Source organism: Haliotis cracherodii, unplaced genomic scaffold, assembly GCF_022045235.1.
Source record: "Haliotis cracherodii isolate W230 unplaced genomic scaffold, xgHalCrac1.p SCAF_1, whole genome shotgun sequence".
Classification (NCBI taxonomy): Eukaryota; Metazoa; Mollusca; class Gastropoda; order Lepetellida; family Haliotidae; genus Haliotis; species Haliotis cracherodii.
The window spans coordinates 84,781,908-84,805,275 of NW_027266264.1; the positions used below are offsets into that span (position 1 = coordinate 84,781,908).

General features: G+C 37.4%; 1 protein-coding gene across 2 annotated transcripts in view; it reads right to left on the reverse strand.

Moving 5' to 3' along the window:
- LOC139470041 (myogenesis-regulating glycosidase-like) overlaps nt 1–21,000 on the reverse strand; it is an 81,348-nt gene extending 60,348 nt beyond the window's left edge. For both annotated transcript variants that reach the window (XM_071252338.1, XM_071252334.1), the window contains exon 1: nt 20,931–21,000. In XM_071252338.1, coding sequence (XP_071108439.1) covers nt 20,931–20,968 — 38 coding nt within the window. In that variant the 5' untranslated portion in view covers nt 20,969–21,000. The remainder of the gene's footprint in view (nt 1–20,930) is intronic.
- Between the last annotated feature and the right edge of the window lie 2,368 nt (nt 21,001–23,368).

The window sequence follows — 23,368 nt, forward strand, 5'->3', positions numbered from 1 at the left end:
CTTGTGAACTTGTTGTAAGCTATAAATATTTCTCTATGGTACCCTGAAAAAAACTGGTAAATATTGACTAATCTGCCTGATTATCAAACTTGATCCATGTTTAGTAAATATTATAATTGATATGTCTGCCAATTAAGGTTCAGATCTCTACATATTTCCAAAGAACACAGTGTCAAGGCAGTATCTGCCACTTAGCATGTGACCCGTTGCCAGGTTACAGTGCTAATATTGTTGACTATCGAACCTGATCTGTGTTTGCAGAAGACTTTAAAAAAGTTGAACTTCACATAAATCCATATTTGTTCACATTGTCATCCAATAACTTGTCCAAGGCCTGTTCTATTTACAGTCAGGTAACTTTCCCTGTGGCTGGCTGTCGGGCTTATCACGTCTTGTGAGAAACTTAAAATGAAAATTTCAAAGAAGTCAACATTTCTACAAATCTACACAATGATTCTTAAATCTGCCCCGCTGCTTGATGAATGCAGCTATTCACTGTCATGTTCATATCTCATGATCTAAAATCATTAGTTGTCTAAAATGTTGTAAATTTGTCGATGTGTCTTATATTGGTAATTTGGTGTCTGGGGTGTAGAAAATCTGAATATTTTCTAAGAACTCAGCGGTAGAAACTAACAGTTTTAGCCCATTAGTCCTTATAATGATAACAATTAACAAAATCCTTAAAATTGGCAAATTTCTACTAGTCCTTATGATACCTTAACCATTGGGCAGTTTGGCAAGGAGTACAGGACTAGCACCCATTTCTCATGCATGAACTGTCAAGGAGAAATAGGATCGCGACAACTCATTTTGTGTTTCCCTTCACAACATGGCACCCGACATCACACGGTATCAGTTTCAATACAAATTTCTTGCTGCAGAAAGGTTGCCATGTGTCTAAGGTACCAGTACTATTAATCAGCATATCGTGATATTTCCAAAAAACTATCAGCAAGAGCACCAACCATTTGAATCACAATGTCAGTTGATCACGTTAATGCATTAGGGTAATTGTGCATGACTTCATTTCCAAAACAAACCTGACATAAGATCTTTCCAAACAACGCCAAATGTCTATATAATTACACCAGCTCGCCTTGCACCAGATCTACCTCACAAACATGCCTGCTGTCTCTCAACCAGCAAGAGTGCAACAGGGCTAAAGTCTAGTCACTATCACATTAAACGAATACCTCACAGATCATGAGAACTTATCAGACAATAATCCAACACATATAACCTATTATAACACCATTACTCAATGCACTGGAGGGATGAGTATATACTGCCCGGTGAGTATATATGTTATAACACCTTTACTTACAGGCACTGGGGCTGAAGGGCTCGTTGTCAGCACATCTATTACTACTATGTACCCGGGTACTTTGAGTATACTAAAAAGTACACACATTGTCTCAAAACTACCCTTATGCACTCAAATGTACAGACTCTCATACAGCCTCACCCGGCCCAGCTTTGTGTGGACAGTGGATTATGGACAGTATGTATAAAAGAGTCTTTTACCAAAGTTGTGAACGGAACAGGTAATGTCATAAAAGTCTCACAAGAAGTTATACACTGGGCAGATATTTATCATATATACACTGGGCAGATATTTATCATATATACACTGGGCAGATATTCATCATTTATACACTGGGCAGATATTTATGATATATACACTGGGCAGATATTTATCATATATACACTGGGCAGATATTTATCATTTATACACTGGGCAGATATTCATCATTTATACACTGGGCAGATATTCATCATATATACACTGGGCAGATATTTATCATTTATAAACTAGGCAGATATTTATCATTTATACACTGGGCAGATATTTATCATATAAACACTGGGCAGATATTTATCATTTATAAACTAGGCAGATATTTATCATTTATACACTGGGCAGATATTATCATATATACACTGGGCAGATATTTATCATATATACACTGGGCAGATATTTATCATATATACACTGGGCAGATATTTATCATATATACACTGGGCAGATATTTATCATATATACACGGGGCAGATATTTATCATTTATACACTGAGCAGAGATTTATCATATACACACTGGGCAGATATTTATCATATATACACTGGGCAGATATTTATCATTTATACACTGGGCAGAGATTTATCATTTATACACTGGGCAGATATTTATCATATATACACTGGGGAGATATTTATCATTTATACACTGGGCAGATATTTATCATATATACACTGGGCAGATATTTATCATATATACACTGGGGAGATATTTATCATTTATACACTGGGCAGATATTTATCATATATACACTAGGCAGATATTTATCATACATACACAGAGGGAGATATTACTTATGTACACTGACGAGTAAGGAAACATCTTTCTTATATTTTCATAATGGTCCGGCCTGGGCAACATGATTGTTGTCCTCATTTGTAGTAACACAGCTTATACAAGAAGTTTCCATGTCAAGGACAATGTAGGATGATGGTACATGAATCTCCTGCACACCTCAATGTGTGTCGGTTGTGTTCCTGTCTTGTATTTCTGACCAAATCATTCACATCTGCAAAATGACATGAACTATGTGATCCTAAACCTAGTCAGGACAAAGCTTTGTGTATTTATTTCAGGGCTCCAGACATATCAGACGTCAGTCAATATCAGTTAGTCATCAGTCTGAATCTATGGACCATACTTCTGAATGCATATCGGTCACGCAGCCCATCAACATCCAGCCTTGGAATAGATCAGGGACTGGCAATGCTCTGAAATATACCAGACTGAAGGTCACATATACCACTCAAAACAAGACAAAAACACCCACTATTGGAAGGCTGTGTTGCAATTTCCACCAGCCATGACATGTTAACTACAGTCAAGTGAAAAATTGTGTAGAATATTTCTTTCATAGGTCAGTGACTTCTCATAATCTTTTGCATAATATGTAATATATATATAGTTACAAAATAAAGGATCAATGTGCATTATACTGTATCACATTCCTTGAAATGAGGCTGACCAGGTGCGACGCATGGAAGTGACACGATAACAGTTGATCTACGGCTGTGTTAATGTACATCATCGTACTTATGTTTGTGACTGAGTGGAACATCCCTTGGGTAACATTCGGCAAGAGTGTCCGATCTAAACACAATGGACAATGAACCTCTCGCTTCTTCTACCGGTGTTAACCTGACGTCATTCAACACATTCTGACCAAGTAGCAATAAACTGCAACATGCGCAACACCATGAGCAACGATTTATTCTGTTACGTATCGTTTGTTTGTTTGTTGTTTAACACCGCTCTCAGCAATATGACAGCGGTCTGTCGCCTCTTACGACAAGCATAGTCGCTTTTTACAGCAAGCATGAAGACCTATTCTACCCCGGATCTTCTTTTAGGTTTGGTAACCATGGCAACACAGAATCAATCAAGTCAAACACCATATCCACACAATCCCCATTCAGTCAGTTCATATAGCCATACATCACATTACATGTCTCTTATAGCAAAATAAGTCACATGTTCAAATTCTTATGTATGAAAGAAAGAAATTTATCAGGGCAACATGGTTTCAAATGAGATTCTGTCATTCAATTAGGTCGTTCCATACAAATAATATCATAATTATGATTTGATTCACAGCCTGAAACACTGAACATGTTTAAACAAAAATCAATCAATACACACAATGTCTCAAGGAGCATGCTCTTTCATGAATAACTGTCCAGATAACTGAAAGCAACATTTCACACGTTTTTCTTATCCCATTGAATTATTGAACATTAAAGCTATCAGCGAAAATGGACAACAGTCCTATTAATATTCCGACGATGACTCATGTGAACAAACTTAACTTCATTATTGACAGATTCCACCATCAATTATCTGCATCTTCAAGATGTGTTGAAACCTCGCTCCATAAAAGCAGCCAATCTTGATTTCCTTCCGACACTTCAATAGCTAACTCTGACTACATTATCAAGGTCTGAGTGCTATTTACAACAGGAGCGTATCAGGACAGACATACTGTGGCTGTGACTTCAAGGTCTGAGTGCTATTTACAACAGACTTCAAGGTCTGAGTGCTATTTACAACAGGAGCGTATCAGGACAGACATACTGTGGCTATGACTTCAAGGTCTGAGTGCTATTTACAACAGGAATGTATCAGGACAGACATATTGTGGCTATGACTTCAAGGTCTGAGTGCTATTTACAACAGGAATGTATCAGGACAGACATACAACAGGAATGTATCAGGACAGACATACTGTGGCTGTGACTTCAAGGTCTAAGTGCTATTTACAACAGGAATGTATCAGGACAGACATACAACAGGAATGTATCAGGACAGACATACTGTGGCTGTGACTTCAAGGTCTGAGTGCTATTTACAACAGGAGCGTATCAACAAACAACCCGGACACTCACACTGTAGAAGCCGGGCTTAATCATGAAAATGTCAACCAGATCCTCCAGGGCATGTCTTGCACTGGACACGCTAGATGAGCTGATGCTGTCATATGATCGAAGTATTAATAACAAGCATTACATGTCTACCGACAAAGGATGTTCCCAGTTTACCCAGTGACACTACTTTTCCGAATACTTCTAGCAATATCTGTGAAACGTTATCATCAATAACAAACCTAGATCACATGTTTCCATCACACAAGCAGCTTATCCCAGGGCACCAGAATTTGTTTTGAGCCATTGAGTATTCACTCACACGTAATCAGTCACATTGGGTATTGATAGTTTTCTTTGGTGTTCAGTGTAATTTTGCTCCCTTGGGTCCAGTCTATTGGATTTTGTAAATTGATGAGTAGACTTTTTTTCAAACAAATTCTATTTCTAAACGGTTCCAATAACTTCCAATTAGCATATCTTTGTGTGGTGCCCTAAGTGAGTCACATGTTGCAGAACCTCATTACACCTCACAATAGCCGGCCCATAACCTCAGTTATTCATTGCTGTAGATACATGTACATGTGGTGCCCAAAGTGAGTCACATGTTGCATAACCTCATTACACCTCACAATTGCCAGCCCATAACCTCAGTTATTCATTGCTGTAGATACATGTACATGTGGTGCCCGAAGTGAGTCACATGTTGCATAACCTCATAACACCTCACAATAGCCGGCCCATAACCTCAGTTATTCATTGCTGTAGATACATGTACATGAGGTGAGTCACATGTTGCATAACCTCATAACACCTCACAATAGCCGGCCCATAACCTCTGTTATTCACTGCCGTAGAGTTCATGTATATGTGATACCTGCATTCAGGAAGTCAGAAAAGACCTGTAAAGACGAATGTATACACAAACTTACAAAACAACATGAGTAATAAAGCACAGTGTTGTTATACTATTGGGGTATTAAATTTCTTCATGCATATTTTTACGCAAGAAACTCAACATTAATTGAGTTATGGTGATTTAGTTTGCGCATTTTACCCAAATACACATTTTATTTTTAGCTCTTTCATTCCTATCCTTAAACCAATGGAAAGAAACAATCACCAAGGAACTTGCTTAGGCTTAATCAGTGGTGGAAGATAAAAGGGGTCCTGTGTAATCGAGTTTGGCCGCAATACTATTTAGGGAGCCCCTTAACTCACAGCTCTTAAATATCAGGGCTCCAACCAGGACTTTCATGCTCAACATCGAACACTGGTTGATGATAATTTATTTTTAAAACATTTTACATGTCTGCCTCAGTGAGCCTCCTGTGTTACGAGTCAAATCAGAATCAGAATGTTTTTCTGAGTTCTAAGAGAGTTAGGGGAGTCTTTATGCAACAAGGCTTTATGGACCGCAACGGTCATATCTGAGACGGCGATTGAAAGAGGAGTTGAGTATTAATGATATGATTGCTTTTTTCAATTATGAACAACAGAGTCCTTTGATTTGTTTACTTTTAGTGTCGTGTGATTTGAACAAGACTGAAAGCAAAGGCATCTGAGCAAATGAGTCAAAAGTATTTCTTATAACAGAAAGGAGGTTTTATTCTCTGGATAATCAAGCATGTCACTGGCAAGCAGTTCAAAGATTGGAAGTCAGTTAACTTTCTTAATTCCTTAAGTTGACAGGTCTACAAGCTCTCCATCTTAACAAAATCAACCTGCAGGAATTCAATTAATACCAGCACAGTTATCATTTTTGGTTTGAAAATGAGTATCACTAGAATAGGTAAAATGAGAGCAGTAACCAGACAGACCATGTGGATTCCCAAGCCTTCCTTGTATGGCATTGGCTGCTGCTCCGCAAGTCTTGATTACACTCATGCAATGGTTCTATGACTTTCAATAAATCTTTTTGCCATGTCAATATTTTCACAAAATAAGATTTTTGGGGAGTATATCACCAAATTTTTATTGATTCTATGACTTGTGTGGTTTTCTTTCCATGAATATTTTTGCCATGTCAACATTTTCACAAATAACTTTTTTCAGGTATATCACCAAATCTAAGGATGTTTTTTATCTGACATCAAACTTTCGAAGGTCTTCCTAAATTGAAAGGAAACACTTTCAAACCATTGAGCCAAGCCCACATCAGCCAGGTTACAAAGGGAGGTAACTCTGCAGAGACAGGACACACTCATAACCTAACGATTGTGGCTATCCATGTACTCTACGTCCATGCAGATGGCCCGAGTAAGTGAGTGATTTTGGGTTAAATGTCGCTTTGACAGCTGTCATGTCATATTGAAATATGACGCTTAACCCAGAAATCCGTGCGTACAAATAAATTGTGAAATCAGTACCATATTTTCTTTAGTATACTGCTCACTTTAAAAAAAAAACACAGCTGTGTAGAGAGGGTGCGCATAAAACACGCCATAATGAGTTTTGATGTTTTTTTGCCTGAGTACAAAGACATTACCGTAAGTATGTAACACCGAAAATACCAAGTCAACCAATCCGTACTGAAGAATGCAATTTAATCCTGTAATTACACTAGCTGGTAAAAGAGTGTGACATTTGCCTATTCTATAAATTTTGGTCAACATGCCATCATCTATTTAGATGACTAATCAACTATGTACTGGAATGTCACATTCTATCAAATAAATGTAAAATGATTGAAAAAATAGAAAATTATAAAAAAAAAAAAAAAAAAAAAATTGTTCATTGTATGTCTGGACTTTTGTTAGTAGGCTATTTTATTACTTTCATTCAATGTTGTTTACATAATTACAAAATCATGCATGAAGTCAATGGCAGATCCCGCCAACTCACCATTCTTTACAGCAACCGCGGTCAGATTACCGCTACTGATGCCTTCAAATGAACTTTAGTTGCCAGAGAATGGATACATACATCATAAATGCCATATTTTTACTCGTTAAAAGTAATATTTGTTTAAGTCTGACTATTATATTTCCACATAATGATTCACTATTGCAATTATGTAAATCTCGACAGCGACTGGTCAAATTGTTCCATATGTTAAAAATATCCGGCAATAGCGATGAGCTCTACCAAAGCGCTATGCTTATGGTTATTACTTTAAGTATATATCATCATATATAGTAAAAGCTGCAACTGAAATAACATGTTATTGAAAAATACGAGGGGGGCGTTCAATAAGTTTTGCAACTTCAATATGAGACCAAGTCGCAGAAGATCTTTTACACTTTTATTTTTTCAATATAATCTCCATTCACCTCAATACACTTATTCCATTTGTCCTTCAAGCTTTTAATACCACTTTTATAGAAATCTGCAGATTGGCCCTCTAACCACGCCTCTGTGGTAGCCTTTATGTCCTCGTCATCCTGGAAGCGTCTTCCACACAGAGCAGATTTCATTTGCCGGAACAGGAAATAGTCACTGGGGGCTAAGTCTGGGCTGTAGGGTGGGTGATTTAACTGTTGGAATCCACATTCACATATGGCGGCCTGTGCAATTCTCATCTTGTGAACCGGTGCATGTAAGGAACTATATTACAGCGTGTTGTTCATGTTTGAGACAATCCATGATTGTGACCATCCTTAGTTGAATGAAGCCATCACTTATGGCTGTGTCTGGAACTTGTTATGACACGTGTCAACCTGATGTTGTGACTAGTGTCACTCCTGCCACAAGTTGACATTGTTTATGTATACACAAATGCCCAAGTTGCAAAACTTACTGAACTCCCTTCATATGATTCCTGATCAAATAATAGTTTCAGAATTCTTTAAAGTAATTTTAACAGAACTACTGGTAGATTGGGGGAAAAAAACATGTTTACAGCTGATTGCTATTTCGGGCTTAGTTTATGAGATAATACACACGGTAATCTTAATCTCTGCATATAAAACAATGTCTATCAGAAGAGGCAAATCAATTAATACGTTAATCATTTTGTCTAGTGATATATTATCTCTAAAAATATACATTTGGTATTGACCAAGTATGTTATTACCTGTTCGTTTACCTGAATTCGGTGAAGGGATATGATGTAGTTTATTCTGTGCAGAACACATGTACAAGAAAAATCTATATTCCAGAACACTGGACCATCTAAAGGAGGGTGTGCACTATTCTCAAAACAATATGGTAAATAATCAATGAACAACCAACAAATAACATTAAAATACACAGGAGTGGGTTTACAATCCCAGAAGGCAATAAAATGGCTTAAATATGCAGCCGCAGCAATAAATAATTGGCACTATTATATAAGTCAGTGCACTCATAAATGTACAGTATCTGGCTATTTGCCACAGTTTAATGTCTTGCTTGAGGCATGTGCTCTGTTCTTGGGTCAGGAAACTGTTGGAAGCAGGCAGAAAAGTCGGGTTTTTTCAAAACGGTATCCCGTTCCCACAGGGCAAGCAAGTAAGTTGCAAGTCAAGTCATCTCGCTCTTACAAAGGTTCAGTCCTGGAAGTGAATAACCTAAAACATCCCTGCAAACAAGCTCCTCACAGTGGAGCTCTCTACACCGGGAGGATAACCAAGGTGTCAAGCACTGGGACGGAGTTTGGACAATAAACAACAAAGGGAGGTCACTCTACCCTTTGAGCTGCCATGAGAGTATCACCACAGGCCAATAGATCAGTTGACAATTCCTGAGTGCCCCAATCAAACAGCTGCCACTTACAAAGAACACTGGTCAATATCAACTTCACAAGTACACAATATCTTGTGTCAGAATAATGTGGGAGGAAAGCCCAAGTCAATTAGGTTACAGCTATTTAGACGTTCACCACTTTGGTGAAGAACAGGTATTGGTGCTAAAAGACCAAGTAAGGCTGCAGCTATTTAGACGTTCACCACTTTGGTGAAGAACAAGTATTAGGTGCCGCAAGACCAAGGATCATAATCAAGGCAAATCTAAGAATCCAACCCACTTTCAGTGGATCCTGAGTAAGAAAGAGAAGCAACTCTGCACAATTGTCCACTGTGCCCAGATGAAAGTGTGACAAAGTCGCCTCCAAGTCTTAAAATGATTCTTTGGATAATGATCTCAATGAGTGACTTGAAACTATGTCATTGTGGCCTTTGATCATTAATAAATCATTTATCCGTTTCTGCTGTAATCAATCTGACAATTTGGTAATACCGTATTCAATGTAATAAGCGGCCCTCTCTAATAAGTGCCTACACCGATAATTGCTAATATATTGGCTGGTAAACAATCCCAATTAGCACCCCTTCCGATTGATCAATGTACACAAGAATTATTTATTTGTGTATAATACGCACTCATGTGTTATATGCACTCTTAATTATGGGCAATTAAATTCTGGCATGTATAATACGCACAGACTTTTCTTTTGTATCATTTCAGGCTATCAGCATAAACAAGCAAATTTAGGATCTTTCCACTCTGTTTTTTGTACACTAAAATTATATATTCTAATAAGAGCCCCCTAGTTCTAATTTTGGGAGCACCCAGGGCACTTATTACCACGAATACAGTATCTTAAACGAGCATGAAATACTCACTTCCTCCGCTAATAAGACATATCCGGTTGTGTGCAAGTCAAAAAATATTGTACGTTTTTTTACGATCTGCTCCGGAAACAAGCTCTACCACCATTTTCAGTCAAAGTCTAAATCATTGCCATCGAAACTCGAAAATTCCCAAACTATCAAAAGTCACCAGTTCACCACTAGACCTATCTACGTACCACGTTGAGTTAAGATATATCTTATGTTTTTTTAGTTATGCTCTAGAAACGAAACATGATCGACAGATGGAAGGACAGAAAGACAGACAGACAGCACCCATTCCTATATCCCGCTTCCACTTCATGGCGGGGGATAATAAAGTTGCAGAAAGGCTTAGACAAACACTACATCTTTGTAATACGCGACTTACATGTTTGTGGGCAGCAGCCTATGGCACAATGCTGGAGAACTGTATGAGGGTCCCCAGTCTGTCTATATGTTGCACTGAGAGACCTCCTTCCCAGCCAGCATTGTCACTGTCTGAAGATGCCTCATACACAACTCCTATTCATGTTAATTGTTATTGGCAAACGCCTGCAATTATCACATTCCATATTGCTATATGCAAACATTACGCTAATGAGCATGAAAGCATATGGAGAGAGAGCATCATTACAGTTCAAGATAACGAACACAACGACCAACATACATTGTTACACATGATGTCCCTAGGCCTTCGAAATGCCATCGCCCAATGTAGTCATTTTACAGGTCAGACAAGTTAGGTCATCCATGATATTGGTTGAGTGAGTGAGTGAGTTGGGTTTAATGCTTTACAGTTTTCCAATTTATCACTGTATGTTGGAGGAACAACTAAAGATGCTTCACTTCTTTTGTGAAAACCTCTTGTATGGGTATGGTGCAGACATACCTAAAACACAATCAACCTGCACTGGGTGTCTGGGTTTCTGGCATGTCTAAGGGAGGCAAAATTGGTCAAATGTACCTCCCGTAGTCTGTGTTCCAAACGATGCATGAAAGTAAGGTAGGTGAGTGGGTGAGTTGTATTTAATGCTGCTTATAACAGTATTCCAGCCATATCACGGGCTGTCACCTAAATGTGGGTATGGTGCTGACAAACCTAGAAACATAATTGGGGCGAGCCAAACTGAGATGGAGCTATGGACATGAAAGACTTAAAATAATGAAATTGTGGCAAGTGAATTTTAGTTGCAATTTTTAGGTCAACGTTCACTTGGCCTGGGTCCTGTATGATCTTAACACTGAAATGATGCTTCTATACTGAACCCACAATCAATGCACAAATAATCATATTCAAATGCAGCAAAAAATTCCACTGTCTTAAATATCACCATGACAACTTATCGTATGCATAATCAACCTGTCTGTAATCAGTCAGTCCATATCCCAATGGACCAGAAACACCAGTTCGGAATAACAAAAACATAATTAGCCAAGGCACGTCATCTTCATGAATGCAATTATACTTTTATGAATAAATCAATGTCCAATTACATTTAGCATAAATATAATACAATCAATCATGCACATTTTCCCAACAACATGGAAATATGTTTCTGTTAAAAAATATTATTCAAAAACAAACACTAATGAAAATTTGGTGGAAGTGGCAGGGATGAAGTGATTGATTACTTCAGTATGAAGCAGACGGCACGATGGATGGGACTGAACCATGTGAGGTGAGACTGACGTAATGCTCTCCGTAACCATTGATACACTGCAGTTTATGCTTCAGTATTGATTACAGACAACTCATTTTTCCTTAAGACCAGAATCGGTCACAAATTGTAACATCGTTAACTTAGAAGGTAAGATGATCAATACAACTAGCAGCAGTACTGAACAAATAATGAAAAATTAGACGGAAACACAAGAATTAAAACAAACTAAAAATTGAAAGATATGAAGAGGCAATAGTATAGTATCATGCAAAAATATTTATTAGTTTGAGAGTTTTGGCTCGGAAACAAAGCATTGAGTTGTTTGAGACCAAATTGTTTGCATGGAAACGTAACATGATAAACTTAAGAAAGATTTCAAAATAGCAAAAGGCACTAGTTAAGCTGATGAGCAATGCATATGCCAAGTTTCAATGAAATATGTCAAAGAGTTTTCAAGTTATGGCCAGGGAAATGATCCCTACCCTCATTTGAGACTAAGTTGAAATTATTTCCATGGTAATGTATAAAATTTGGAAAAAAAATAAAATAGCAAAACGCACCAGTTCAACTGATGAATAATGCATATGCCTAGTTTCATTGAAAAATATTTTGGGTTTTCAAGTTATGGCTGGGAACACAATGGGAACATGGACGCCAATGGGAACGGAGACAAAAAAATATGTCTCCCTTCCCTTGGGGGTGTGGGGGAGTCATAATTAGCATCCTTCACAGACGAAAGATAAGAAAATTAACAGAATCCTATATCAATACACGAGAGTTATTCTACTCCCATGTACAAAATAATGACAATAATTGGTATTGATCGAACACACCAAAGTGCAACCAGTGCAGGACAAAATGGCTGTCCTAATAAGTGTGACAGAAGTTGTTACTTAGCCTGCCCACAATACTTCTATGACATAGATAAATGAAGCAGTAATTATTCCTAATGCAAATACAGAGACAATGTCTCAATGAAGCATATGGCCTAATTACCACCTCAGCTGGGTAAGAAGTCTGAAGGCTTCATTCCCTTAATTACATGTTCCTGATGGAAATTAATTGAACATAACTTTTTTTCCACATTCTCTATTCGGAACATGTTCTTGGTACAAATGTTGTCGTATAAGCAGATTAAAATATCACCATTTCTGTGACATATTAAACATTAAAAGATAACAAAAGTCAAGTCATGTCGGACTTCGTGATATCTCAGAGAAGCATATATGGAGTAACTACTCCTATAATAATGACTAATAACTCCTAGTTTCAGAACACAGAGTGAATTTAACATCATAAGTGTAGAGTGAGTGTTAGTTATTCAAAAAGGTACAGTCACCAATTTTCCAGCTTGCATCAGGTCCCAACAAACCGGTGGTTGATATTATGAGCAATGCCCCACCCCATAGGGGCACGGCGACATGCAATCAACTAGGGCTGTAACGATTCATCGATACCAAGGTACCGGTACAGACAATACTTGATTAGTCAGTTTCTGATGTGCTATAAAAAGAACAGAAACTGATAGAGTTACCTCCCATTAAGGCAGACATTGCATAGCACCAGCTGTAAGCATGGCGGAACCAAGACATGGCGGTACTTGTGAAGTATTTAAGACTTTAGTTTGGGCAAATTTGGGGTTTGAAAAGTCCTCAAACAGAAGAAAGGTTGTGAAATGGATGAAGCAAGAGGTTTAGAATTGTAATTCAGTGATTTCATCATTTCTTACTACTTGTAGTATATTGTGATATCAGTGATTTTGTCAGTTCATATTATGATTCGTTTCAGATCACAACATCTAAAGTGATACTCAGCTCTACAATCAACCAAGTCACTGAGATGATCACCAGATCCAATGTTGTCACCTCTAACATAGAGGAGCAAGACAAGGCTTGTCACCTAGCATCAGAGAGCAGGTTACCTATTTCTCAACTGGATCCCCTCTGCCCATGGAATAACACCAATAACACCTTCTATCCTGCTAACCACATGGTTTAAGATTTTAAGATCAGATTTCAGAAATGCCACTGAAGATAAATAACTTTGTTATAATAATGATCTGATTTACAAACTTGTCATGTACTGTGAAATGTGATCAGGAGCATGACGTCATACATTGTATGACAATGCCATATCATCACAGAGTTATATAGTACTAGGGTTGCAATGAATACACTATGAAGCGAATACGATATGTATCATGAATATTGGGTAACAAATATGAATATTATCATGATTATTCACGATAATACAGTATTAAGTCATCAGTTGAGGTGTTATTACATTCAGTGAAACAATAACCACAAAAATAATTTGTCATGGTTTAGCCATGTTGACAGCGTTAATGATTATTCTCATATTGTACATTTAGATACTGCATTTATCCAGGTACTAGTAGCTGCTAAAATGTGACAATGGCCAGTGACCACATTTCTGTCCAATAAAATATATAACAGTGTTGTCTTTGAAGAAATCTATGTGTGCATATATTTAGTTCTTATGGATATTTGTGATAAAAACACTCTTATTTTGCTTTGTAAATATTCGACTCTTGTAACAAATAACGAATTCAATTCCTGAAGGGATACAGTTCGGTTTACCGAATACACAAATGAATCGTAACAGCCCTGTTTTATACCACAGTTTTCCAGCACAACGTCATGACTGTCTCAGAACTGTCCACATAGAGATAAAAAGGAAAATTATTTATAATTTTTTTTTTTTTACATTGGTTGGTGTCCTAGAGTACTTGATTTAAAGCCATCTTAACATGTTGTTTGTTTGTTTGTTTAACGCTGTATTCCAGCTATATGATGGCAGCGTGGAAATAATCAAGTCTGGACCAGACAATCCAGTGAATGACATCATGAGCATCGATTCACATAATTGGGATATGATGACATGCATCAACCAAGTCAGCAAGCCTGACCACCCGATCTTGTTGGTTGCCTTTTACGGCAAGCATAGGTTGTTGATTTTGTGAAACGTTCTCCGAGTTGATTATGGATATGTGTGATAGTGCAGTCAGACTCAGCACAGGACAGTGGGCTTGATGTGGCAAGGGTGGAAACAAGACTTTCATAAATAGGCTAGTGGACACTCCTGCCTTGGGAAGATGGGGCTTTTATTACAGGGGATATCATGTGAAAAACATCAGTGTTTAGCATGGTTGGTTTGTATAAGTTTCTATTCAAACAGAGAGACATGCTGGGACATATTAGTTGGGTTTTTTAGATCTGTTTTCTCAAAACTGTGGATAGATGGAAGAATTAAACTGTAAGAAATGGAGTCAGTAGGATAAGAGAAAAATGAAAACCTGGAAAGCAGTACATTTGCCTGAACTTCAAGGCCAATCCGACAAGCCTCAGTTACAGTATCACTCTCCACTTTCAACATTTTCAGACAACTTTTTGGAAAAAAATAAATCAGGAATGTCTTTTCTATTACCATATTTTGCTTACATACCACAGCTAACCTACCCAGATTTATCAGAATCTATCAATCAGGAATGAAAAATAAAAACGCCTGGGATTACTGTCTCCTCACCACTGCTCATGTTTGACGCAATCTCATCAGAATCAGATCCTTCACTCCCGACACCATACCTCCCTGCATTAAGATCCGAGGACACCTCCAAGGAAGGTCACACCCAATCTAAATGAAGGACGCACAAGTTCTTGAGCCAATCGGATGTCTGACGTCATTTCTCTACCACCTTGATTCGGAAATATTGACTTAAAAAACAGGAAACCCACTCAACACAAATACGCCTTCAATTGTACTCTCTTTTGGGTGTAGATGTCATGGAGATCAGAAACAACATGGTGTATAAAACAAACACAACAACATATTAATGGTGCAGAATTCATTTGGGAAAGGTAGGCTCTTAAAAACTTTAAACTCCAGACTTTCCAGACCTCCTATGGTATCTTCAGATATTCACACACAGAGGCATTGCATCGGAGTAAAATATCTTGTTTTAATGAATTAACTTTAACTCTTAAGCTTAAAAAATTAAAGAATGACTTTTAAAAATATAGTGCAGGCAGGCAATGGTTTTTCCTTTTTTTGCCTGTTCAAACTAGTATGTAACCAAATAAACAGTTGTGTACCATCAAATGGGAAAGGGCCTCCCTACATAAACAAGCATACAAACTCCTATTGGCGCCATGACCATAACACGAGATGCACAGTAAAGTTGTGCACATGTAATGGGAACAGTGAGTTTTATTGGGATTTATTTTTTTCAAATGGAAATAAAAATGAAATAAGCGTCAGACTTTATGATGATGCAGGCAGTGCCTGAGAACCAAGACCACCATATTTTTTAGCCTTACCAACGAGTCATGCACTGAGATCTACATTCTTTATAATCCTGACATCATTGCACTAACAAAAACTTCCCAGAAGCATTGAAAGCTCAATGTCAGATCAGGCAAAATGCATACATTTAGTTCCGCAAGTCCAATAATAATTCCCCAGGACATCAAAGAAAGAAAAAAGTGGAAATACTTCAACAGACAACTGATGACAGGCCTCAATTTTGCGCCAAATTTGGATGCGATGGCTATTCAATTTTGTATTTTGAGACTAATATATGTGTGTCAGTTGCCTGTTGTTACCTTATCTAATATTGACTTTGGTGTTTATGTTTTGGTCAAGAATGAAAATGTGATAGTATTAAAAATACACAGAAATCAAGTTAAAAATATATCTGTTTTATATCTCTCTATTCTGGTTCAAAATATTAAATGCTAGCAAATCATAAATTTCACCAATCATAAATTAGTTGTTATTAATGCTCTAACGCCAATGCAGATTTGCTTGGCGGGTTTATTAGAAAAGGGAATTATCTCCCTTACCTAACACTCCTGCCTCTCGAGTCACTGTTCGTCTGGTTGTGCTTATTCTGCACGTGTGCCAATACATTCTATATAGAAGAGTTTTCTCATGTGTTGTTGAATCATAATTCATACAGCTCCATCAACCCAAACAAACACAGTTAGAAGGAAGCACTTATTCACTAAATACTACATTCACGTGTTTCAGTGGTACGAAGAGTTTAGCTACCGCATATGCGCGTTGGTCATCACCCAGAAAAATAGGCTGAAAATATTTTGCATCTTCGCAACAGACAACAACTGACGACAACAAAGGGGCAATTACAAACATAAATGTAACTTTTGGCTGCCTACAATATGTTTTGGCTCCATGAAATTCTATTTTGCTCCTCACAACAAATGTTGAGGAGCCAGGTGGCTCCTTGTTTAAATGATTACCTTGAGGCCTGCCATGAGTTCACTGAGGAACATGAAAGGGGCTGAATGCTGCTGTGAACAGTACTCCAGTTATATCACAGCATGTCAGCTTAATGAGGATGCAGGTCTCCGATGTTTCCCACTTTGGTGAAACCAACAAGCACGGGTATAGTGCTGATAAACCTGTAATATAATCGGGTGATCCGGGATTTCAAATCCACATTCAAAGGTTTCTGGCATGCTCAAGGGATGCAATTCTGTACAGCCGTGCGAATAGCAGCGCCTTAGACACCTGGGCCACATGTGTCCCGAATGTAAAAGTGAAAGTGTGCCTCAGGTCTACCTCATAACACAGAGTACACATTAGTCAAAAACTGTTTACATTGGTTGCACTTTGTAAGTGTGTTCAAGGTATTAAACATAATCACCCAACTCTAATAATTGCTCCTACATGTTTTGAAAAGAACATTTTAAGTGTCCTTATCTATTATGATAACATACTTTCTACCCATCTATATGTTTTATTAATAATATATATAAAACAAAGTAAAATAGGTATAGTTTCTGATCAGTGTGACCATTGGGAACCCTTAATATGTTGAATACATCATCTAGATTGAGTATCATCTTAAAATCAGAGCATGCTTGTCTCTGAAATGCTCTGACAGCCTCATGCTTGTGTACTGTTAAACCAAAGAGCTTGAGTATCATTTTCTTTTATGTATGTATATATTTAGAGTTATGTCCCTTTGAAACGTGACACATGAATTTGTTCTGCATTAACATGATGTGAAGATGAACTAACAAACCTGAAAGTAAACTAGTCTAATGTCTCCTTGTGTCATTTCTAGACGGCCAAACAATCCTAATTTTGAAAACAAGGACTGCTGGAATAAAAAATCAAGATCCCAATGTCAATTACAACATATAGAATGCCGAAGGTGACAGCAGTTAAAGGTTGTTATAGTGTATCCTAGCTTTACTAGATGACACGACCATCTCTCATGACATTACAAACATATCGTATTGGAAATCAACATGGCTGCATGATCATCAGGTAATATATTCCTGTGTTATGAAACATTTGTAATTTTCTCGCTTATCACATGAACAACTGTAAAACATCTCACTCACATATAAAAGACAACTTTATCTTAAATGTTGATGTTGATTGTTGTTTAACGCCGCACTCAGCAATAATCCAGCTATGTGACTGCGGTCTGTAAATAACCTGGACCAGACAATCCAGTGATTGATATAATGAGGCTCGATCTACGCAATTGGGATATGATGACATGGATCAACCAAGTCAGCAAGCCTGACCACCTGATCCTGTTAGTCCCCTCTTACTACAAGCATATAGTCTGGAAGGTAATTTAAGGTACTGACGTTTACTGCAATTTCTGAAAAACTATCGGACCTACTCCAGTCAAAGTTGGTATGAGTGTGTGAGTGTGAGTTAAAATTTAACGTCGCATTGGCATTATTTCAGCCATATAGCGACGAGACCAAGCTAATATATATACAATTAAGTTATTTATGCAATGACATATTTAAAAACAATTTATGAAACATATTGGAGCATACTATATTTGAAAACAATTGATGAAACATGTGAGCATTACAATATCATCAATACAGTTTAAAAAACAGGCTATAGCCCACCAGTAACCAAAGCTAGGCCACCTCGCTGGGGATCATGGGGACTTACAGTACTTCTGCTTCCTGCATGATACCCCAGCAGGATTTACGTCATCACTTTAGCCACTGGTGGTTGTGCACAATACTAGCCAATATTAAAAAATACTCATCAATGAGTTGGCTTAAAACACAAGTTGATGATAGTTACATCAATTACTATAGGATTACGTGTCACACAGTGGGACAATATTTTTACGCTACGTTAACCTCCTGGACAGAGCCTTTAATACTGTCAGTTGCTAATAGCATCACACCAAATTTAAAAACAAGCATTTAATTATTCACATACATATCTAAAATTTATTATACAGACCAATTTCTTTCACATAATTTATGATGAGATGCCCGCTGATACGGGAAAAGAGATCTTTTAGATTTACACTTTGATAATGTGAATCCCTTGCGATTGCAAAGTCCACACAGTCAAGCAATATATGCTTGACGGTGAACCTTTCATCACAAGGGATACACTTAGGAGGTTCGTCCTCATCTGTCTCAAGCAGATATTGATGTGTAAACCGACTGTGGCCAATACGACACCGTCGTAAAATGACCTCGTCATGTCTTGACTGACAACCCAAGTAGGTATGACCGATTGTTGGTTTCAATTCCTGGAGTTTATTGCTTCCTACTTGGGTGTCCCACCTCTTTTGCATAAGATCCCGAGTATAAGATTTGATGGTCAGAATTCAACCACACATCACTGCAGCTAAAATAGACTTAAACATTATATCACCCCACCGTCTTCTGTCTTCTCCTCCCTGGCAGATGGTGAAGCCAGAAGTAGACCTAACTCTAACCAATCTAAATAAGTCGGATACCAATCCTTTGGTATATCAACAATCCTATAACCAATTATGCTCCAAATATAATTCTCACAGGTCCATTTTTACAGACGGGTCCAAGGATGGTGGCAAAGTTGCAAGTGCCACCATCGTTGGATCCAGAACTGTCTCCTCAAGAATCCCAGATTTTAGTTCAATTCTTACTGCTGAGGCCAAAGCTATCCTAACAGCTTTGACCTCTATTAAACAACAAAACCAATCTAAAAATTTCATCATCTTCTCTGATTTGTTATCTTGCCTTCAGGCACTTAAAAGTGTCTCACCATATCACCCTATTATCCTTGACATTTTAGAACTCTATAATGATCTTTCCACTGGCCAGTGTGACATCGTCTTTTGCTGGTTACCAAGTCATGTAGGCATAACAGGTAACTCAAAAGCCGATGCTGCAGCTAAAGCAGCTCTTGACAAACCGTTATCTCCACTTCGTATCCCGTACAGTGATTTCAAACCTACCATCAAGTTGGTATGAGATTAACAGTCATACATAACTGGGTATTACATTTAAAGACAATCGGTGCATGAATAAAAAATCTGTCTATTTAGCTATCACTATATTTCATCAACAGCCAGACCTGTTCGTCACGGTGGAAAGAGCATTCATTGAAACAGCCATCTGCATAATGCTACCCCTGCATCACAGGGCCATATGACACAGTTGAACCAATCAACTCAACTCGAAAGGGTGCACGGGAATCACGCACGTTGAGACGCCCAACGCTAAAACCGTATTTGTGCGTGCGTGATTCCCGTGCACCCTTTCGAGTTGAGTTGATTGGTTCAACTGTGTCAACATGTGACGCAGGGGTAGCATTATGGAGATGGCTGTTTCAATGAGCATGGGTTGCTGAAGACCTATTCTAACCCAGATTTCCATGGGTAGTTTATTTATCTTAAAACAAGGCATCATCTGATTATTTACAATGTCTGTGTGATGCTAGACCCCCAAAGAGTGCGAGTAATCGTGATAAACATGGCTGTCCGAAAACCTGTGATTCGATGATATATCCCTATATATGATCCAGTACTTATTTTTTCCATGAGCATCCAAACATTATTCCATTGAATGGAATTGCCCTCATAACATGCAGCCAAAAATATACTGACAAACTTGATGTCATATCTGTGCAAATATTAGACAGAATTCAAAACATACTTTCACAGTAATGATTAGGGTCAATCAGCTGATTATGTTAAATCAATAAATGAAAAGACTTTCAAACATACAACTATTCATTCAACGAATAAACGGACTATACTCCAGGAATGCACCTGTTGAAAGGACAATTGCATGCAATGATGAGTACGCTGATACGACGATTGTTGTAAAATACACGTTGTGTTGCTGAGAACCACGCTCTGACAGGTGCCCCTTCAACCCCCGGTGCCGTCAACCAACATCTCCTGGATCTCGGCGTCCATTGTTGCACTGACATATTATGTGACAAAATGCAAGATATAAAACATATCGCTTAGAACTGATTTGTGTGTTACCCTTTGGTGTCCGTGTCTTCGCTAGTTTTCGAGTCCATTCCGTCGTGTTGTTGAACTGTCAGCCTCCATACTCCCCCTCATTAGTGGGTTATTTAAAAGTAGAATTTCAGCGAAATGAGAAAATCTGCAAACTAAAACGAAATAGGAATTTCTTCTTCGGTATTGTTGTGTGTATTTTAATTTCTGAATCTGATGATTTATTTTCCATGCACATCAGAAGAAAAGATGGAAACTTTATTGTATGTCTGCTAAGAGTAACTGTCAGAAACAAAGTGTATATTGCAAGTATTAGTTCGGGACAACTGAGTAAATTTAAATGGTTTATATTTGTTTCACAAGTTACCTTTAAATAAAAGGAGGAGGTGTGGTATGGTATTGGTTAGGTTAAACCCACAAAAAATAATTACGGAAATGAGGGAATGTGTTCAAATGGTTGATCACTAGAATTATAATTACACCGACATTCACGAAATTAACGAACAATGACCAAATCCATAGAAAGGATACTATCGCCACTAAATGCGCTCCGACCCCCCTGGATTCACCCCACCCTACCATGGATTGCACTCACGTGATCATTTAGTCCATACTGATAATAACAGAAGATGACCAGTGAAAAGAAACACTTTTATCAAAAGATTCATTTTAAAACTGTAATTTAAGTTTATTTAAAACAGCTTGAAATGGACAAGACATTAGATTGGGATGTATGGCAATCGATATGCATTATAATGATTTTTATGCATTATCAAACGTTATCTGCGAGTGGTTTCCATTTCTGTAAGTAATAACGATATCGGTTTCTTGCAATTGCAGTGTTGTTTTCGACTTTGCGTACAGATGATAGATACCACACGAAGCGTTCAGTAGATGGTTCTACGCTTTTAACACTTGATATATGAGTATGTGTTTTTGCTAACAGTAATATGTGATTATGCCATTCCATAGTTTCTTGAAAGCCAAACACAGTGGAAAAAGCAGTAACATGAGACCTATCTTGCAGGTACTGGGTCAGCTGCTGTTCCAGTTCTCTCGAGAAGCCATTACTTTCATCACAATACACTTTCATTCAATATAAACATAGATTATACTGTCACTTTAAGATTTACAAAAAGAGTAAATATCGTCATCAATAAGTATAATTTTACATAATTGCTTTATTTTGCATAAATAATCTTATGTATACATTTATACTTAAATGCAGTTAATTTTGTGTCTTTTGTACATTTGCTATGTTGATAGAATACATCCTTCCGAACCAATGGGTCTGTTGGTTATCTCTGCTATTGTAAGTATACATGGGGTAATTCACCAGTTTTAATTAAGATATCATAAACTTGTCTACCTCCTTTACTTGACTTGATGTTAATAATAGTGCCAGATATGCTCTTAGCACACCTATCTTATGGAAGTTCAAATTGTGGGCGTCTTTTAACCTTGTCCTCCTTGATGGAGAAATGTTCATCAATTTGCTATTCTCTGAAAACGTACCCTTTCTATCACAGGTGTCCTTAAATTCATTAAATCATTTTCGTTACAATTGTCTTTAATTCTAATTATCTTCTTATTCACTCAACTTATCACAAAGTTTGAATTGAGTATTAAGCCATAGATGTTCCATAATTATTTAATCAAGATAATACACATTAGATTTTTCATACTAACTGTAGAACTTTGCTAAAGTATGTAAAACGTCTCTCCAAAATGGGTGATCAGCACGATAATGCATATTGATAGGAGCTCCTTCGTTTTATATTTAAGGAGATGGAAAATAATATATTTTAGCTGTAGTTATATTGATACCTCGTCAGAAATGACAATTTTAAAGAATCATTAAACGCATTGAGATCTATCGTTCTTAAGCTACCTTCTTTATAGGGCTTAATAAAATTTATCCTCCCGAATTTATCAGGTTTGTCATTCCAGGCGAAGCGATAGACAATCTTATTTAGCGTTTTTATATAACTTTCTGATGGATTCGGCAATGACATAAAAATATGCACTATTGTTTACAATGCAAGTGTTTTTGATAACCTTAATTTTACCAATTAATACCAAGTTTCTTCTCCTCAAGCTCGCCAAAATTCTTTTAAAATTTTCAAGTCTTTTTTTTGTGTTAATGACCCAAAGGTCCAACAGTTATGTAATCTCTAGAACGTCAAAATTGCCTTTATGCCACTCTAACTGTGTATTTTCACATAAACAAACATTGCTGTTTGTCATTGTGTCAATGCACATTGCTTTAGTTTTATCCACATTAATCATGAAGCTCGACATTTCTTTAAATAAGTCAAGAGTATCTAAAGCAACTTTGAGCCTTGATTCTGTTCCATCTAAAAATTATTCGGTATCACAAGCATGCTGTCCAAGTTTATATTCTGTATCATTAATATTTATCCCCCTTATAAGTATATTCGTCCTAATCTTATTTCTTAAAA